The sequence below is a fragment of the Melanaphis sacchari genome, unplaced genomic scaffold, assembly GCF_002803265.2.
Source record: "Melanaphis sacchari strain LSU unplaced genomic scaffold, SCAv2.0 Contig22_pilon_pilon, whole genome shotgun sequence".
Lineage (NCBI taxonomy): Eukaryota > Metazoa > Arthropoda > Insecta > Hemiptera > Aphididae > Melanaphis > Melanaphis sacchari.
Window position 1 is genome coordinate 195,749 of NW_020271107.1, and position 17,399 is coordinate 213,147.

Sequence of the window (17,399 nt, forward strand, 5' to 3'; positions counted from 1 at the left end):
TTTATATAGAGTTATGTAGCTGGAAAAGAATATTTATTAATAAGTAATAAATGGATTTTTAATAATTAACCTGATCGCAAATGCATTTTGTGTGCGGGCACGAGAAAATTGTATTAAAATGTGTAAATACTAAATAATAATATTCTACTGCGACTAAAACATACAACGTTGGTTCGTAAGTTATTGCACCTATATTTATAATTAAGATATAAAAACTTCACGGCAATATTATTAATTACTGTCGGCCGCGGGCCGGGGTCGCGTTTTTTGCAGCGCCCGCGGTAATATTGTTTCCTGAATACGCCATTAAGGAGGTGGGTTCGTGTCCGAAAATAATGTTCACTGACGTGATTATGTAAAATAAATGACATACGAAAAATGAAATTAAGGCCAATAAAAATCATAATCGCCTGCTAATAATTCCGGTCTTTCCGGACAGTAATAATTGAGTGGACGCTTTAATGAGTCACGCTATATCCGCTAAGAAAAGCGTCTCCTATAGTCTTATCATATGCGAAACATCGGCGCGTATGATTCATGAACAAATTATGCTAATAGGTACGCCCGGGGATAATATATTTATATTTTTTTTAACTTTCCACTTGTTTTTGGTTTTTTCTTGTTGTTTTTATTCCCAGCAACGTCGTCCACCCCGATTGTATCGTATTATAATACATAAATACGTGGCACTATACAACGCCGGTCACTGGTTAATGACAAACTCTCACACACATCACGTGCAGCCATTATTATTATTTTTATTATTATTATTATGATTATTCGTGTATAGGTAAAAGTACAGAGCACGTTTAACGACAAACCTATACTATATCGACAAACATTTCTGGGGTTGAACCCTTTGCTGCCGGTTTTTGCGATTAATAAGACGATAAAGTCTTTTCACGTCACAAACCATGTAATTTATTATAATAAATAATATAATAATTCGTATACGTACGTCGTAAACGTCCACACTTTTAACTGTCATATAGTCTCTGAAAAAGCTGTTGCATCAACTTCAAAACTCGCTGTGTTGATAACTATACTCATTGGAAAGTTATGATATTTTTCCCTTTTTTTTCGTTATTCATTTATACTCTTATAAATTATTCCATGAGCTATACATTTTTCAAACTTCGTAAAATAAACTTTATATTTATACATAATTAGGTGACAAAAATATTTTTCAGAAAATATATTTAACATATTTATATATCACATTATCACAAAAAATTAAATGTTTAAATTACTATTGGTTGTTTAAAAATCGTTTATATATTATTTTCAATACCACAGGACTCAAATCTCACCGCAACTTGGTACAGCTAGTGTTCTAACTTGTTCACTTTTACTGTTGTTTTTACGGACGAAACGACAAACGACATATTTTTCTGACCGTTTACAGTTCAATGGAAAAGAGCTCTTCGGACACCGCGTGTAAGCAATTGTCCGAAGTTGGAAGAAATAAAATTGCTAGTAAAACACATTTGCGCGGGCAAAGTCTAAAGACAATTAACCGAAACAAAAGTAGTATTTCTTAGCCACCAACCTCTTTTTCTTTCCCCTCCGAGTTTTGCTTTCAAAAGTTCATGTGCCAAACATAAATACAGTTTTTGGCGCGTGATCGGAAAGTTTGATGGCAGTGAAACAGAATGGTCTCGTCCCTCGAATTTCAACGGCTTCATTATAAAATGTTCTCAAAGAAACTAATTAACTTTTACGACTGTTGAACATTTCATGACAGCTGTGGCCATTTTGGGATTTCTTTGCGAAATTATTTTTTCTTTCGTATTGCCGTAATTGCTTTCCACTCTGTCCTCAATTCAATCAATAATTCAATTCAATGCCGTAAAATGTATTTGAAAGATGTATAACGCCTATTAAATATTTTTCAATATACCTATTTGTTTGTATAAATAGACTATACATATTATAAATAATAGTTAGAAATCAAATTATTTATAATAATATATTGAAATTATTAAATTATGTATGAACATTTTTTATTGAAATAAAAATTTCTTAGTTAGGACTATGAATAAGACATCGCTGACTAAATAATTGTAACCTTGAAATTCAATAACTTATGCTCATTTAAATATATTTTAAATACGTAATTGAATTTCAATTTTATTATGAATAATTGAAACGTTTCATTCTTGTTAAAATTTAACAATACTGTTTAAATATCATATACATTTGTCCATTTACTTTCATTTATCGAGTTTCTTTTGAAATTTATTGCGCATTTCCAAAATAGCTTTGACATAAAATATTAATATTAATATGTACTCTCAATTACAAATTTTGTGCGACGCAATTAAATACAATTACAAAACTAGTGTTTGATAATCTTTTTTGCAGCTTGAATGTACGAATTTTCATTCAAGTTGTTTGTACCCATAGTATATTGTTAGAACCTTCAGTGGATGAGTATAAGTTCTTTTACAAAAACACTTATTAAAATATAAATAGAATTAATTATTATGCTCATTGGAGATGTTCATTTAATAGTTATTGGATTGTATTATATAGTAACTAAAAAGTTTTTGGTTACCATACTTCTAAAAATGTGTGAATGTAATAATTATTATATCAATAAATGATGGCAATTTATAATCTGTATTTATCTTGGAAAATTATATTTTTTGATTGTATTTGTTGTATTGATAACATTAAAGCATCAAGTAAATATTATTTAAAAATTGAATGTTAGTTCAAAATAGTTATACTACATTTATCATTTGTACAAAATTTCACACATAATTAATATTTATATTCAAACTTCTATTTAATTATAATCTTATTAAACACTGGATGTGCAAAATAATAATCAATAATTAATAATTATACACAATAATAAATTATTATGCGGTATCTACCTATGCAATTTCGTATTTTCTTTAAAACTTCAACGAGTACAAAAAATATTATACGCTATTCTGTCGATGAAAAAAATAATATTTAACTGCGCGGTTTGAAATTATAATAGTGCTTATATAAATCAAACGAAAATTATCATTGTTGAAATCGAATATGGTTTATTTTTTCGCAATATTAATTCTTGACCGTTTGATTGGTCGTGTGTCTGTACGTATGTACCGTTTACGGACGAGGGGCACACGACCTAAGTACATAATACGCGTCACATATTGCAAAAAAAAAAAAAAAGTTCATGTATGATATACGTATCCCCTCGAAAAGAACCACCACCGTATTCGAGTGGACGTCGTGGCTGCAGAGAGGTCTCCATTGTGGTCGTTGTCGCGGGGCTAAGTTTACCAGCAATTATATTATAATACATACATATATACGCTTATATGATATTATTATATACATACGGGGACGCTGAAGTCTCTCTGTTAAACGGATCGTTTTAACGCGATAATAATTATTACTATGAATAGGACGTTATGAATGATCAATCGAGGTCGTAGGCTGTAGACAAAAACCGATTTTGGAGAAGGGTGTATGCGTTCTAATGACACCCATTTTAACTACATAATGTGTACGGAGTGCTCTTGTAGTATTTTTTTATTTGTGATTTCTAAAGCACGCGACTGTTTTTTTTCATTCCCAGCTTTCTAAATACTTTATAGATGTAATATTCGAAGCGGTATTATTAAATACATTTAAGTACTCTATTTAAAAATAAAACAAATGAAATACACATCCGTTTAAAAGATAATTATTTTAAGTGGGCGTGTAAGACATTATATATTGCTAGAATAAAAATCATACTTTATTAAAATGATAAACAATCATAACTTATAGATATTTTTTTAAAATTATTTACTCAGATTATTCAATTACTTAATAATACCTATAGCAATTTTTGCTTGAAAATATAGATATTTATTAAAACGACAAACAAATGTCGAGCAATTTACCTTGCTTAGTATTCATTTATAGAAAATAAAAAAAATCTGAAAATAAAATACGAGTTAAGCGGCTTATTAGTTATTCAATATTTTTATACTTTGTTTTTTCATGTATTAATTAGATTATTTTTGTTTTTACACATCATCTATTATCCACTTTAGGTTTTTAACCAAAATTAAAACTAAGCACACACTTAATAAATCATTATTATTATTAAAATAACGTATTAAACGTTATAGTAAACCGAGTGAAAACATAAAAAACAGCTGCATGCTCATCAAAATGTCATAAAATGATTTTAAATGTTTTCAAATACTCATAAAATACGCCGTTTTACTAAAAATTTTAAATAAAAATATTAGTTTCATAAGTTTTCTAAAAATAAAATGTAATGTTATTGATGAATTATTATTGAAAATCATATTTTATTAAATTCCATAGCCTCATATGATCAAACAAAAAATTTACTTATCATATACGTTAGTAATTACAAGACAATATATTATATTATTTTGGTTTCGTTATTTTAGACACTTAGCGGAGCGATACTTGTGTCTTTAGTTACGCTATTGATATTGAATGATAAGAATTCTAAATTGTTGATCCATATTCTAAAATAGAATAAATTAGAAAAAAAATATAAAACTTTTAAGCAAATTGAATTTTTGAGCCATGATCAAATAATCAATTACGACTAGTGAAACTAAATATAAGGAGAGTTTTTATTACACATCTTAGTATTTCTCAAGACATCTATCGCAGTATTTTTTTTCAACGCATGTTGATAACATTTTAAATTTCTTAGTCAAGAAGCTTGAAAATTCAATACGAAGTTTCTCGTGAAATTTTTTCATAAATTCACTTATAAAATAACAGAAACTACCAATATTATAATAGAGTCACGATATTTACAAGTCGAATAAATTTATTTTAAAGAGTAATGTGTGGGCGTTTATTTATATTATATTGCATAAAACAAATACCAATCAAATAGCATAACAAAAAATTTTTTTTTTTTTGTATTGATCGATATGAAATTCGTAGTAAATAGCCGCTATCTCATTATATTAAATTATATGATTTTAACTCATGTTTAATTAGTTTGTAGCATATAGAGGCATAGAGCTCTCGGATTTGAACGTGAATGATTTTAGACGACGCGTGTTTTTAGTTCAGGTGTTTAAAATTAGAAATCTATGAATTTATTTCACGTGTATTTAAAAGATAATATTTATTAAATGTATTCAATAATAATGCAATATTAAAAAATATATACATATTAATAAATAATAATTTCTTTAAAAAACTAAAAATATCTGTTTCTACTATTCTGTAAATAAATGTTTCATAAGTAATATCATTGAAAAAGGTGAGACGGGTGGAGAATTTTAGTTCAAAATAAATAATTGATCATCGATCACCACTATTTTGAATTGTTGAAACATAATAATTGTATTGAAAATAAAATACTAGGTTTAATAATATATACTCTTGTATTAATAAAAAATTCACAGACTCCCGTGTTTTTAATTTCACGTATATACCTGTGAATTCGACTACACGTAAAATAGAGACCTCTAGACTACGTACGTGTACGTAGATAAATACAAATGTATATCTATATTTAGATAGATAGATATTTATAGGTTTTTAGCTAAATTTACTGTAAATAACATGTATCATACGACAGCACAATTTTATGCAAGAATGGTTCTGTTTATAAGTTTATTGATTTACGGCGTTTATTTTCAAATTATAATTTTGAATGATATTTTTAGCCTAACTAATATATTTTAAGGAGTTATGTTTGCAAATAATTGTTAAGTCTTAGTAAAATAAAATTTGTAGGTACAACGTTCCATAAGAGTAAAAATTTATAGTTTTAACGTCTAGTCAAAATATTTTATAAAAATTCAGATAAAGAAATAATTAATACATATTATTTATTGCAATTTATAGTACATTTTAAGGTTGTTTAAATTTAAATGTTTATAATTTTTGATATGCATTAAATACAGAAAAAAAATAGGTATGGATGATTGAGTGAAGCCTTTTACGAGTTTATAGACCATAGTAAAAGTAACACGAGAAGTTGAAAAGCGACGTAGAATAGTGTTATTATAACGTAAAAATAAAGAAAAATGATATTCCTATAAGAATATAAGTTTTAAAATAAAGTTATTACCTTCCTCTTGATCTTCGGAGGGTTCTCGAGGTCGTGTCTCGTAAAAGTAATCAAGTACACCGTTACGCAAATTTAGTATTAAAAGAACCTATACTAATAATAGGTATTTAACCTAATAATAGGCACCTTACCAGATTCGCCGCAGTGAATGTCTGTTGTATGTTCCTCGGGAAGAGATAAGGTAACACAGATTATGAAACAACTTAAGGAAAACTTAAATTTAAATAAGAAAAAATAACACTGGTTTAACTTATGAAAAAAAGAAGTTCAGTTGTCACTTGCAGAATCTTGTGCATGGTCGTGTGGAGAGCTCTTGTTCGTATGTATGGTGCGTATGCACTTAACAGTTTTGATGGTGAACTGATGAGAGGAGATGACCTGATCAAGCCAAACAGAGTTACCGGCGGCTCCATCAAAGGTATCCGCGTTTTCTAAAGAAATTGGCTTTCTTTTATTGAATAGATAAGCAATATTACAGTCATGATATGTGAGTAATCATTACAATAGGTAGATGTATTTTACATTATCCATACCTTTAGGTCAATCAAAACATTTTGGTAAATATCGAAAAATCATATTTGGGGTAAGATTTCAACTTGTTATATACGTATTATAAGAATACATAATCATAGCACAATGCCATCATAAATAATGTATACATACTTGGTGGCTCTGCCCTTTACTCTCTTCGTTCATCAAACCCTATGGAGGATTTGTCTTCATGATCCAAGGATCGTCCTTCTTTGTATATTAAGATTTCATCTGTATGATATAAAATATTATTTAACACTGATTTCCATACCGGCAGTGCGGGTACTTATTTAGCATACAATACTATTATAATCTAATAAAAAGTGAATAAAACCCGAAATAATAATATTTAGAAAACAAAAGTAATTATAATCATTTACACAATAGTTAATTTTTTTTGTACAGTCTTACCATGACGTATGATGACGCTTTTAGTCGATAATCAATAATTAGGTACAGCCGTACGGAACGGGTTATCGCATAATATCATAAAAATAATAATAATTGGCTTAAAACAACGACTGTAATACATATACTAAATACATTTTTTGTCTTCGAGGGCGTATAACCCAACATTTTCGTCACTTCATTAGGACCAACGTCAATTATTACTTTTCGAATTCGTGCGTAGTGAGGTATATATTGTTATTCACTACCGCGGTGAGTCGGTATTCACCTGTTGTCGTATCGTGTACCTGTAAAATATCAATATATGCATAATAATAATATGTATGTGTACAAAGTTTATCATATACGTTCATATTATGATATGGGGTAGGCGCGTTATGGCCGGCGGCGGTCGTGGCGATATCGATTCCTGCAAGATTGTCTGCAGATGCCGAGCGGGCGCAGCAGTGTCGGTGGCGGACGAGCGCGCGGCCGGCCGGAGGGCGAAAAGAGCGTCTGGGAGACGATATAATAATAATATTACTGGTACAGACGGTTGCGCGCTTGTGCTGACTACGCGCGGTGGCAGCGGTGGAGGCCGAGAGCCACTAACAAATCAATGTTCCCGCAACCACTGTAATACGACTGTTCGCGTGTGTGTCTGTGCGAGATGTTTACAGAGTGTAAGTTCACACACACACATACATACGCCACTACGTCTTTGAGAAGCTTTCGTGACGCATATAATATATGCGATATATACGTATATCGAGCAGTACGTGCCCAGCTTTTTTTGAAAAGGAGGAGAAGGGGATATGAATATTGTTGGCTGTTATAAAAAAAAAAAGAAAAAAAAATGTATTCTTGTCTTCTGTAAGTGCTATAGTTAATTATTATAACAATAAGTATGGTATCGTGTGTAGCAATGACCAATGGGAATTCATATACACGTATTATACTGTGCACGTTAACATCTCGACGTAAACAACCTTGTGATGGTGGTAAATATGTTTTCGTTATTGTATCACATACTAAAGTGCTATCGATCGATTCCTCGACTTATATGAAACATAAAAATTACACAGAAACAGATATTGAAAACATTAAGTTTTATTTTTACAATAAATTATACAATTTTATTCTGTGTTGATGAGAAATCAATAACAAAAAAAAAATAATATTCAAACGGGGAATATGATACTCACCCGTTCCCCTCTCCCGCGAATACTCTCTTGATAGAGAGGTGCCTGTGGCGTGACTACATACCCGCGTGATCGAAATCCTAGCCACCCAGCTACACTTACTGTGCATGCTCGGTGTTTGGCGGGCTGCAGGAAAAATCAGAGTAAACAATTTTATCCTTTTATATACAACCGACTTTTGAAATTATTATGAAACACGATTAAAAACAGTTATTTTTAAGTGTTGTTATGACAATCGGGTGGTAAATTTTTTCATCAAAAAATTGTACATAGTAAGTTTCCGTCTCTGACAGCCAAATTCTTCCCTTAAATAATGCAACGATTGTAAATTCCCTTTTAATATATTGAATCGAACCACACAACTCAAAATATGCCACAAAACATTTTTAAATAAAAAATATTATTGTGTACGTTGTAGGAGAGTTGGCTAACTATTGGTGAACACGGGTTACGTCCTTAAAATGTTACCTAGCCTCTTGTGATCTTTTTTAGTTGCTTCACTATAAAAACTAATTGCCAAATCGATGAGTTAACTTATAATATACATAGGTATATTATTTTATTAATAGACGATTTAAATAAATTAACTACGATTGGGGATGGAGAGACGGCAGAAGGGCGTTCCGTGGATAGGATTCCACGAGAAAATATATAATACATCGTTATTTGTTATATTACATAGTTGTCTTTTATACTTCGCAGTCCGGTGTGAGGCGGGACGGCGCAAGCGCTCGCGGTCGAGGACGCGCCGGCAGAGGATTCGCAGACAGATAAACTCCGACGATACCGCGGCGACCGCCCACGTCCTAACTATCCCACCCCTTGCGTAATCAAACCGTACTTTCGCGTATCACACTGGTAAATATATTGTTATGTAATGTTTTATTATATGGTCGTTATAATCTATCGTTGAATTTATACGATATTTTAGTTTTTAATCGAGTTACAAGAATGTTTTTATATTTTTATATTCTACATTCTCGCGACAACGATAGCTTAAAAACAACGTAAAATATCGCAAAAAATCAACGAGAGATCACACAGATATAATGTTTTTACCCGAAAGTTCGATCATTCAATTCTGCGACATTAAAGTTAAAAACACAATATTGCGGATTGTAACGCTGGGGACGTCGCGTATGTCGATATACGCGTGCTCAGGGTGTAGCGTCCGCAGAGCTGTATTAGCCATTAGGCAATATATAGGCACTGTGCCTACTGTGGCCTACAAAAATCTGCAGCTACAATTTTTTTGTCATATTTTTATTTTATTTTTTTATTTATTATTATTATAAGTTAATACACATATTAGCACAATAAGTAAAATATAATGTATATAAGAAAATTATTATGATATAAAAGTGTAGATTTGATTTATACGTCAAAATATTTTTGTTTTAAAAAGCTTAACAGTGAAATTCAACACTTCCTTTCTCAAAAAGAAGGTTTCTTAACCGTCTGTATCTAGGGCCTACGATAATGTTAATCCGGACCTGAGCGTCCGCTCTCAAAAGTCGCCCGCAAAAAGTTCATCAACTGATGGACGATATACCTACTCCACAACGGTCATAAAACGGCGTAACCTTTATTTTTCGTCGCGTAAAATATTACACACACACAGAAAATATTTGGTATTTCATATAGAATCAGTAAATCGCGCGTTTCTCTGACATACGTTTACCACACCGGCTAATATTACTACCATCACCTACGCGTAGATGGGTGCGTATACCCACGTCGTCCCATCATGGACCACATAATATTAGTATGTATTATTCTCACGCGCACGATTTCTCCACGGTCTCTTCGCGGGCACAAACGATTTTACACGCGGTCTGAGACCTGTCGACAGGACCATGCTCGGCGTGCATTGTTCGGTTTCCCCGAAAAGCCACGCAGGGTTACGGTACCGCGCGCGCCGTGTGCCCAGGAATAATAATAATGCGATTACTACAGACGACGACGACGACGTCGTTTCGTCTCGTGCTATAATATTCTCCGCCGCAGTCGCCGCTCGTTTTGTCTTCCACGATTTACGATTTTTCGTTTAATTATCGCCGCGGCGGATGTACCGGACGTGTGGTGCGTGCGTGCAATGCGAGTACAGTATACTACAGCAGCTCGTACACAACATTATATACCTACTACGTATCTATACATCATAAATATATACGTATTCTATATTTGTATATATACCTATAAACGCAGTAGTATAGTACCTATTATATGTACATAAACAAGTTAGACGTGATAGTATAGTTGTACAGGGTGTAGTCGACACCATAATATTGTTTTATAACTCATTAGTGATTTTAAACTAGGTTTTCAGTGATAAAATCAGAAATTACCGATTGTTATTCAGACGTAGACGAGACGATGAATTCGTAATATTATGGCTTACAGTCTTTTGGCAAGTCGACGTTTAATTTTCGTCGAGCATATTTTTTAACTAGCCAACATAAAACAAAAACGTCTATCCGTATTAAATTGTAGTCACTTCACAACTTTAAGCGTCTGGCTGGTTAGTTTTTATCGCCACCACCACCCTTCTTTTTAAACGGGTTTATGTATCTATTATGTTCACTTTCTAATATGTGCGCCACGGCGCACCGAGTCTGAATCACAAGTACAACACTTAGAGTTATCGAATACTGCTCTAATAATTAATCAAAAATGCCATTTCAACGGCCAAAAGTAACCGATATTTTTTTATTATAGTCACGTAACTACGCAAGCGATAGGAAAACGACCATTTAACTTTATCAGAGTTTCTTTGACTTTTATAAATTGACAATAACATGAAAATAAAATACGAAACTTTGACACATGGGTTTAAAACTATTAAAACAAACATAACGGAAACAGTATTTTTTGCTACGATATATTATTGAATTTTCTAATTAGTAATTTACAATAAAAACTCGTATACGATGTACCTACTAATATTAATATATGCATTAAAAATTAATAAAATGCTCAACAAATGCAAAATAAAATTTTCAACTTTAAAGTGAAACGAATTGTGTGCCAACTTGAAATGTGTGTATTGAAAATGAAAAATCGTGCGTTCTGCAATCCGGGCGCTATAGTCATGTACTCATGTATTATAATATAAATATTATAATATAACAGTATTTAGGCGGGCGAGGACTTTACAACGTAGTTACATAGACGCACCCTGTATATCATAAGGTACCAACTACCACTAGCTATACACACACACGCACTCATACATATATATGTAGATTAGTGTCTCGTGTATATAGGTAATATACTCTGCTGCGGCGACGTTGGTCGCGGTGGGTCCTGCATGATGTGTCGGGCGGATATGTGTGCGACAACGCGTTTCACGCGTATTTAAAACGCCACTATAATAATTATATGTACAAGCCATCCGATAACCGTGAAGCGCATATTACGCATCAACGTGTGCAGGTCGTCGCCGCCGGGTCTGTCGCGTCACTCGTTTATTCACATTATACACGTAATACCTATGTATATATACCGATATACGTATATAATATATTGCACACACGAGAATTATAGTCACACCATATTAAGCGTATACGATTTTAATATTTGTAAGATTTATGCGACTTACCGACACGAGATCTCACGCGGTGCTACGAGTTTGTTTTTTATTTTTGTTTTGTGTTAAACGTTTTTGACGTGACAACGTTTTCGCGCAGATATCGTATTATACAGCCTTAAGAACGCTGCACCGGTTGACAAGACCGTCATCGGCTGTTTCTCACTGAACGAGATATTTATGTACAGTAAAAGAGCTATTTATTTACGTCAGTAGCACCTGCAGCACTGATCATACCTGTAAAATATTTCACGTGCAATTATTACATTGTGTTAGCGTTCGTATTATCGTTTATTATCATTGTCACGGAATATTTTTAATATTATTAACAGGTTAGTCGTAACATCGTGACAGTTACTACTACCTGAACGGGCAGTCGCGGTCGACGAATTAAGTCGGTGAAATTTATAAATCGAAAAATGTCTAGGTTTGAACCGTACTAAAATTTTTGGCACGATATATGGCGTAGCTGTGATACCGTTTTAAGTTATATAGTGCATCCCCCTTCCTTCGACATCTTAAAATCGAATACGCGTATATACGAATAATTGATATTGACATTTATCGGTCGTGAGTTTAAAAACACAAACGATAGTTAAATCGATAAATCGGATCTCTGTTTAATTGCGATGAATAGATCCTGCAGTCAATATTATACGTTGTTATTTCCACCTCTTGTCATTTATCAAGGGATCCTGTCTAATGTCTGGTCGATGATCTGTGCAGTTAATTTCTGAAGGTTCTCCTAACATTAGAGACATCCGACATTCCTTGGGCAATTTATCGATACGGTTTAATAAACTGTTCATGAGTAAAATATTCTCGGAGTCTGGCATGATGTTTATCAAGTTTGCTTTTCGCTCATCTTCGGTGCTTATTTCGGACACTCGTACTTTGTCCGTAGCAAATAATTTCCACATCTAGAATTATTTATTTTATTAATAAAAAAAATTCTAGTGTGAGTGTTTTTTTTTTCAATATCATGTACATTATTAATTTAATATGTAGTAGAAAATAAATACTAATAATGACGAAATTAAGTATTTTATGATTATGATTTATAACATGTTTTATAACCATGTTATAGACATTTAAAAAAATAAGCCGTACAAATTAGTGATAACTTAATATTTTTTATAATTTATTAATAATTATTTATGTATATCTAAATATTAATATTGTTAATTTAGAAAATGTTTATGAATTTTAATTCATTATCATTTTTTTTTTTTTTAATATTTTCAAAATGTTTACTTATCAATACAATAATATTAAAGATTCATAAAACAAATAAACAAAACATTGTAGTAAAACATTAATTCAAAATATTATTATATAACTGTAAGTTAAAGGTACATTGTATATAAAAAATGGTAATATATTAAACGTTTGAGGCATCCGGGAATTGGGCCACAATTAACCTTTTTTCAACAAGGTATACGGTAAATAGGCCATTCCTGTTTTACCCAACGATTGGGTCACCATTAAATTTTAAATTTTAATAAAATAATATTTAATATAATACATTAATACATTACATTTAAATTGCTACAATACCTAACATTTCAGTTCTCACGAAACTTTATTTGAAGCGACCGCATGCATTATTGAAAAGTAATAATTTATCCAATATTAAATGAATGAACTTTAATTCAAAAAAATTATTATATTCTCAATGAAATTAAAAAATACAAAGAAGAAGAAAAAATGAGATTTGAATATGAAAATCTGTGTCATATTATTTAAAAAAATTATATTTTTGTGTATTAGAAAAAAATGAATAGTTTATAAACCTTATTTACTCGTATATTCCTATATTATACATTTATGGTTTAATCTCCGGATACATTTTAAAAACAGAGTTGATTTGTGGCCCAATTTCTTGGTAGTAAAAGATAAACAAATATTATTTATTTTTTTCAGGTAGGTAAAATGTGGCTCAATTACCAACCCACTCAAATGTTTCACTATTTGTCGAATCACCACAGGAATCAAGTAATATGTAAATATGTTAAATTGTAATCAATATTGATTATTAATGAGACTTGAACACCATTTAATTATTTACCTGTTACCTTATAATGGAATACCAAAGTAATATTAATATTACCTATAACTAAATTAAAACTATGCACTTTTAAGTTAATAGTAAAATTATCATTAAATACCTACATAATTTTTTTTTTTTTTTGACCATTGGTGTAAATACAAAATCATTGAATCTAAAAATATTTTTAACTATATTGATTTTTGCACGCATCATTTTCGCATTGTTTTTTAATATTAAAGAAATTAAAATATGAATGTAATATAAATTAAATTATATAATAGTACTATAGAATTTCGTATTACTAGGGTTCGACTAGTTCAAGGGTATATATGAAATATATATAATCAAACATACCAGACGTAATTTAAGATGTGATTTCCCTGTGTAAAAATTGAATGATGGCATATTATTGTGTATATAAAAAATTTTTAATCATACTTTTCTCATAAATGCGGTGACATTCTCATCTCCCAAAGTTCTACTAAGTGATATTATAAACTCGATGGTTTTTATACACTGGAGCCCGTTGCCTAATTTAGACTCAGCGATCATCGTTAGCATTAAGGCATTTACTTGCCACGCGATACTACCCAAAGCACAAGCGTCGTTGAACATTGTTTTCGTTAACGGTCTCGTGGCTTTGAATTCGTTTAGTAGTATATAGCATTTAACTCGCTCGTACTGAAGGTACAGTCTGTAGGTAGTTAATTCGATATTATTTAACTGCCTGGAGAGTTTTTTCAAATAACTCCTGTATTGAATATTTGTTCACGTTAGTATATTATGCATGTGTAATCACTATAATATAATAGACGTAATATTTTTGTGTAAAGTGTGTTTATTTTTACTTTGTATTTCGGTTTTCGGGGCCAAAATATGATTCGCGATAGACGTGATTGTAAGCGTCCTTCTCATCGAAGTTTGAACCCAATATGAATAATATTCTTTTGTGGTTCATCACATTCGACCACTCGGGTATATCCCGATTCAGTAAGTACAAAGCCAAACCGAATACTTCGTATAAGGTGTTTACTATCTTTAACGGTTTATAACGATGTTCGTCCATATATTCTATAGCTAATTCGGCTTGTCGCCGAGCTAATTCGATTTTGCCGGACAAACAGTGTTCAACTATTGAATTAATATACTTGGAAACTTGTAATTTTACCAAATCTTTGATTTTTCGCTGGTCATTAAGTTGGCGATTTGGTCTTTGACATACATACATATAAAATGGCTTTTTTTGATATAAATCTTTCTACAACAAATCATTTTTTAAATAAAGTTAATTTAGATATACAATATTTTATAGACATACATATATGTTATTGTTTTTCAACAATAACATTTGGTTATTATTTATTTATTTATTTTTAATAAAAGTATATAATTTAAAAATCTTATATCCTTTAATATATATTTACTTTGGCTGTTTCAAATGTGTGAAGGATTTTTTGAATTTGTTCATAAACTAATTTATCATTTTTATTGTGTTTGGGTAAAATGTTTAGCTGTTTTCTATAAAACCTCACGTTTTGTACTATATTTTGTAAATAGTATGCTTCTTGGATTTTTTCGATGTGAGTTTTGTGAATTTTATTAAAATTTTTAGGATTATTTAACTGTTCACGTGCATTCAATTCGATGAATTGTTCATTTTCTATCATTCGTAATATTGTGTTTTTTAAACAACTCATTAGTCCATTAACAGGTAAATAGTTATTCATAACTTCATTAACCTAAGAAAAATAAATATTTTTTTTTTTTAATAGTTCTTATTTCCTAAGTCATATTATACTAAATTACACGTTCAATTTAAACTTTCAATATATAAAAAATTAGTTTTCCCATAACAGTAAATGTATATAAATATTTAGGTAATTTTGTGTTTGATTTAAATTTAAAAGTAATATTTATAAAATTAATTTTTGAGAGAAAAATAAGTTGACAGTTTATATATTATAATAGGTAAATTGCAAATTTATTAATAATGATTCAGTTGAATTATTTTAAAACAAATCAGAAAACACGTTTTTATTTCTCATCAGAATAATACTTAAATAATAAAGTGTACTATAAAGGTTACATTGTATGGTGTAAAGTTGTTATTTTAATATTAAGCAATGTAGGTACAATATGGCAACTACTCCCTTAACAGACGCCTTCAAATAGTAGACTTTTTTGAGAATAGATTACAATTTTAATCCTTTGAATAGTGGAAACCTCTGATTAGTTGACAATATTTCAATGACTAAAAATTGTACTATATTATATTATATTATTATTTATTAAGATTTTGATAGGTATATTGGTTTGTTTACTTTCAGTAATCCTTGATTACAATCAAACGACGTTTTCCTTCGCATAAAATATCGACTATAAGTCATTAAACTGCTTTCAAAGTTTCCCAATTTAAAGTTTACACTGGCTTCATTCTCAATGGTTTGGAGTAAATCAGGATCGTTCTGCATCGCATGGGTCTGGTGTTTTGCCGCTTGTTCGGGTTGTAATAGTTTCTGATAACATTTACTGAGTTTGACGCGCGTTTTAGTGTCCATGGAGTCGTAGTATAAAACGGTTTCATAACATTTTGCGGCTTTTTCGTAGTCACCTCTCTGCTCAAACTTTTTGCCCACCGCAATAGTCACTCTTAACTGATTCAACCATTCTGGTCGTGGTTTTGTATTCAAAAATGCATCTAATTTGATGTGCAATGCCATGTTATATGAGAAACCGTTAGAAACAAATACAAATTTAACTTTCTTATTAAAAAAAAAAAATCAAATCGACACAAGTTATATTCTAATATGTGTTTCTAAATATAAATTATTTTTTTTTTAATTTTGACGTCATGGCTACATAACTAAATATATACAACTATTATAGGTAGGCTGAGTTATTTGTAGACAAGCATATTTTGTTTACAATAATATGAAATAATATATATAAATATATCATCTTGACAAAAGTAAAAACCAAAATGTAATGTTTCAACTAAGTAAATATAAAAGAGATCGGTTAAATTTCTATGTAAATTTTTTTTTTTATATAGGTACCTACATTATGTATACAATCATAATATATATTGTTTTTATAACATATTATTTTTATTTCTGTTTATAATTAAATAATTATGAATTGACTTATCATAATAGCTTTTCTTGTATAATTATGAATCACTCAAGTTGGCTTTACATTATTTCAATTTTTTTACACTTTCAAGCTATACGTACAATAACCCCTTACATAAAGTTACTTGTTTTACCTGTAGCCAATTGGTATAATATATCATATGAGGTCTTATCTTTTGTTTATTTCCTCAAATAGTGTACGTGAAAAAACTTAAAAATGAACGATTTCATTAGGCCAAATGATCCAGTCTGGACACTCCCAACGACCAACTACATGTCGATCACGGATTATTATCACAGGAGTCCAGCAATGAGATGTTTAAGGTCGACGCGTTTAAACAGAATACTATATATATAATATTTCTAACGGTAGTAGTGACTACAAACATACACACACACACACACACACACACACACACACACACACACACACACACGATAT

General features: G+C 30.6%; 1 protein-coding gene across 1 annotated transcript; it reads right to left on the reverse strand.

The window, feature by feature from the left end:
• Positions 1–12,438: 12,438 nt before the first annotated feature.
• LOC112594502 (tetratricopeptide repeat protein 25-like) lies at positions 12,439–16,546 on the reverse strand. Its single transcript, XM_025339313.1, has 5 exons — positions 16,148–16,546; positions 15,251–15,565; positions 14,675–15,084; positions 14,265–14,577; positions 12,439–12,696 (listed from the first exon to the last, which is right to left on the reverse strand). The coding sequence occupies exons 1-5, from the start codon at positions 16,544–16,546 to the stop codon at positions 12,439–12,441; spliced, it is 1,695 nt and encodes a 564-aa protein (XP_025195098.1).
• Between the last annotated feature and the right edge of the window lie 853 nt (positions 16,547–17,399).

Excerpts from the sequence above, each read along its gene's own strand:
- LOC112594502 (XM_025339313.1), bottom strand. The coding sequence starts at position 16,546 with ATGGCATTGCACATCAAATTAGATGCATTTTTGAATACAAAACCACGA. Across the intron at positions 15,566-16,147 it reads GTAATCAAGGATTACTGAAA|GTTAATGAAGTTATGAATAA; the intron begins GTAAACAAACCA and ends TATTTTTCTTAG. Across the intron at positions 15,085-15,250 it reads ACACATTTGAAACAGCCAAA|AAAGATTTATATCAAAAAAA; the intron begins GTAAATATATAT and ends GATTTGTTGTAG.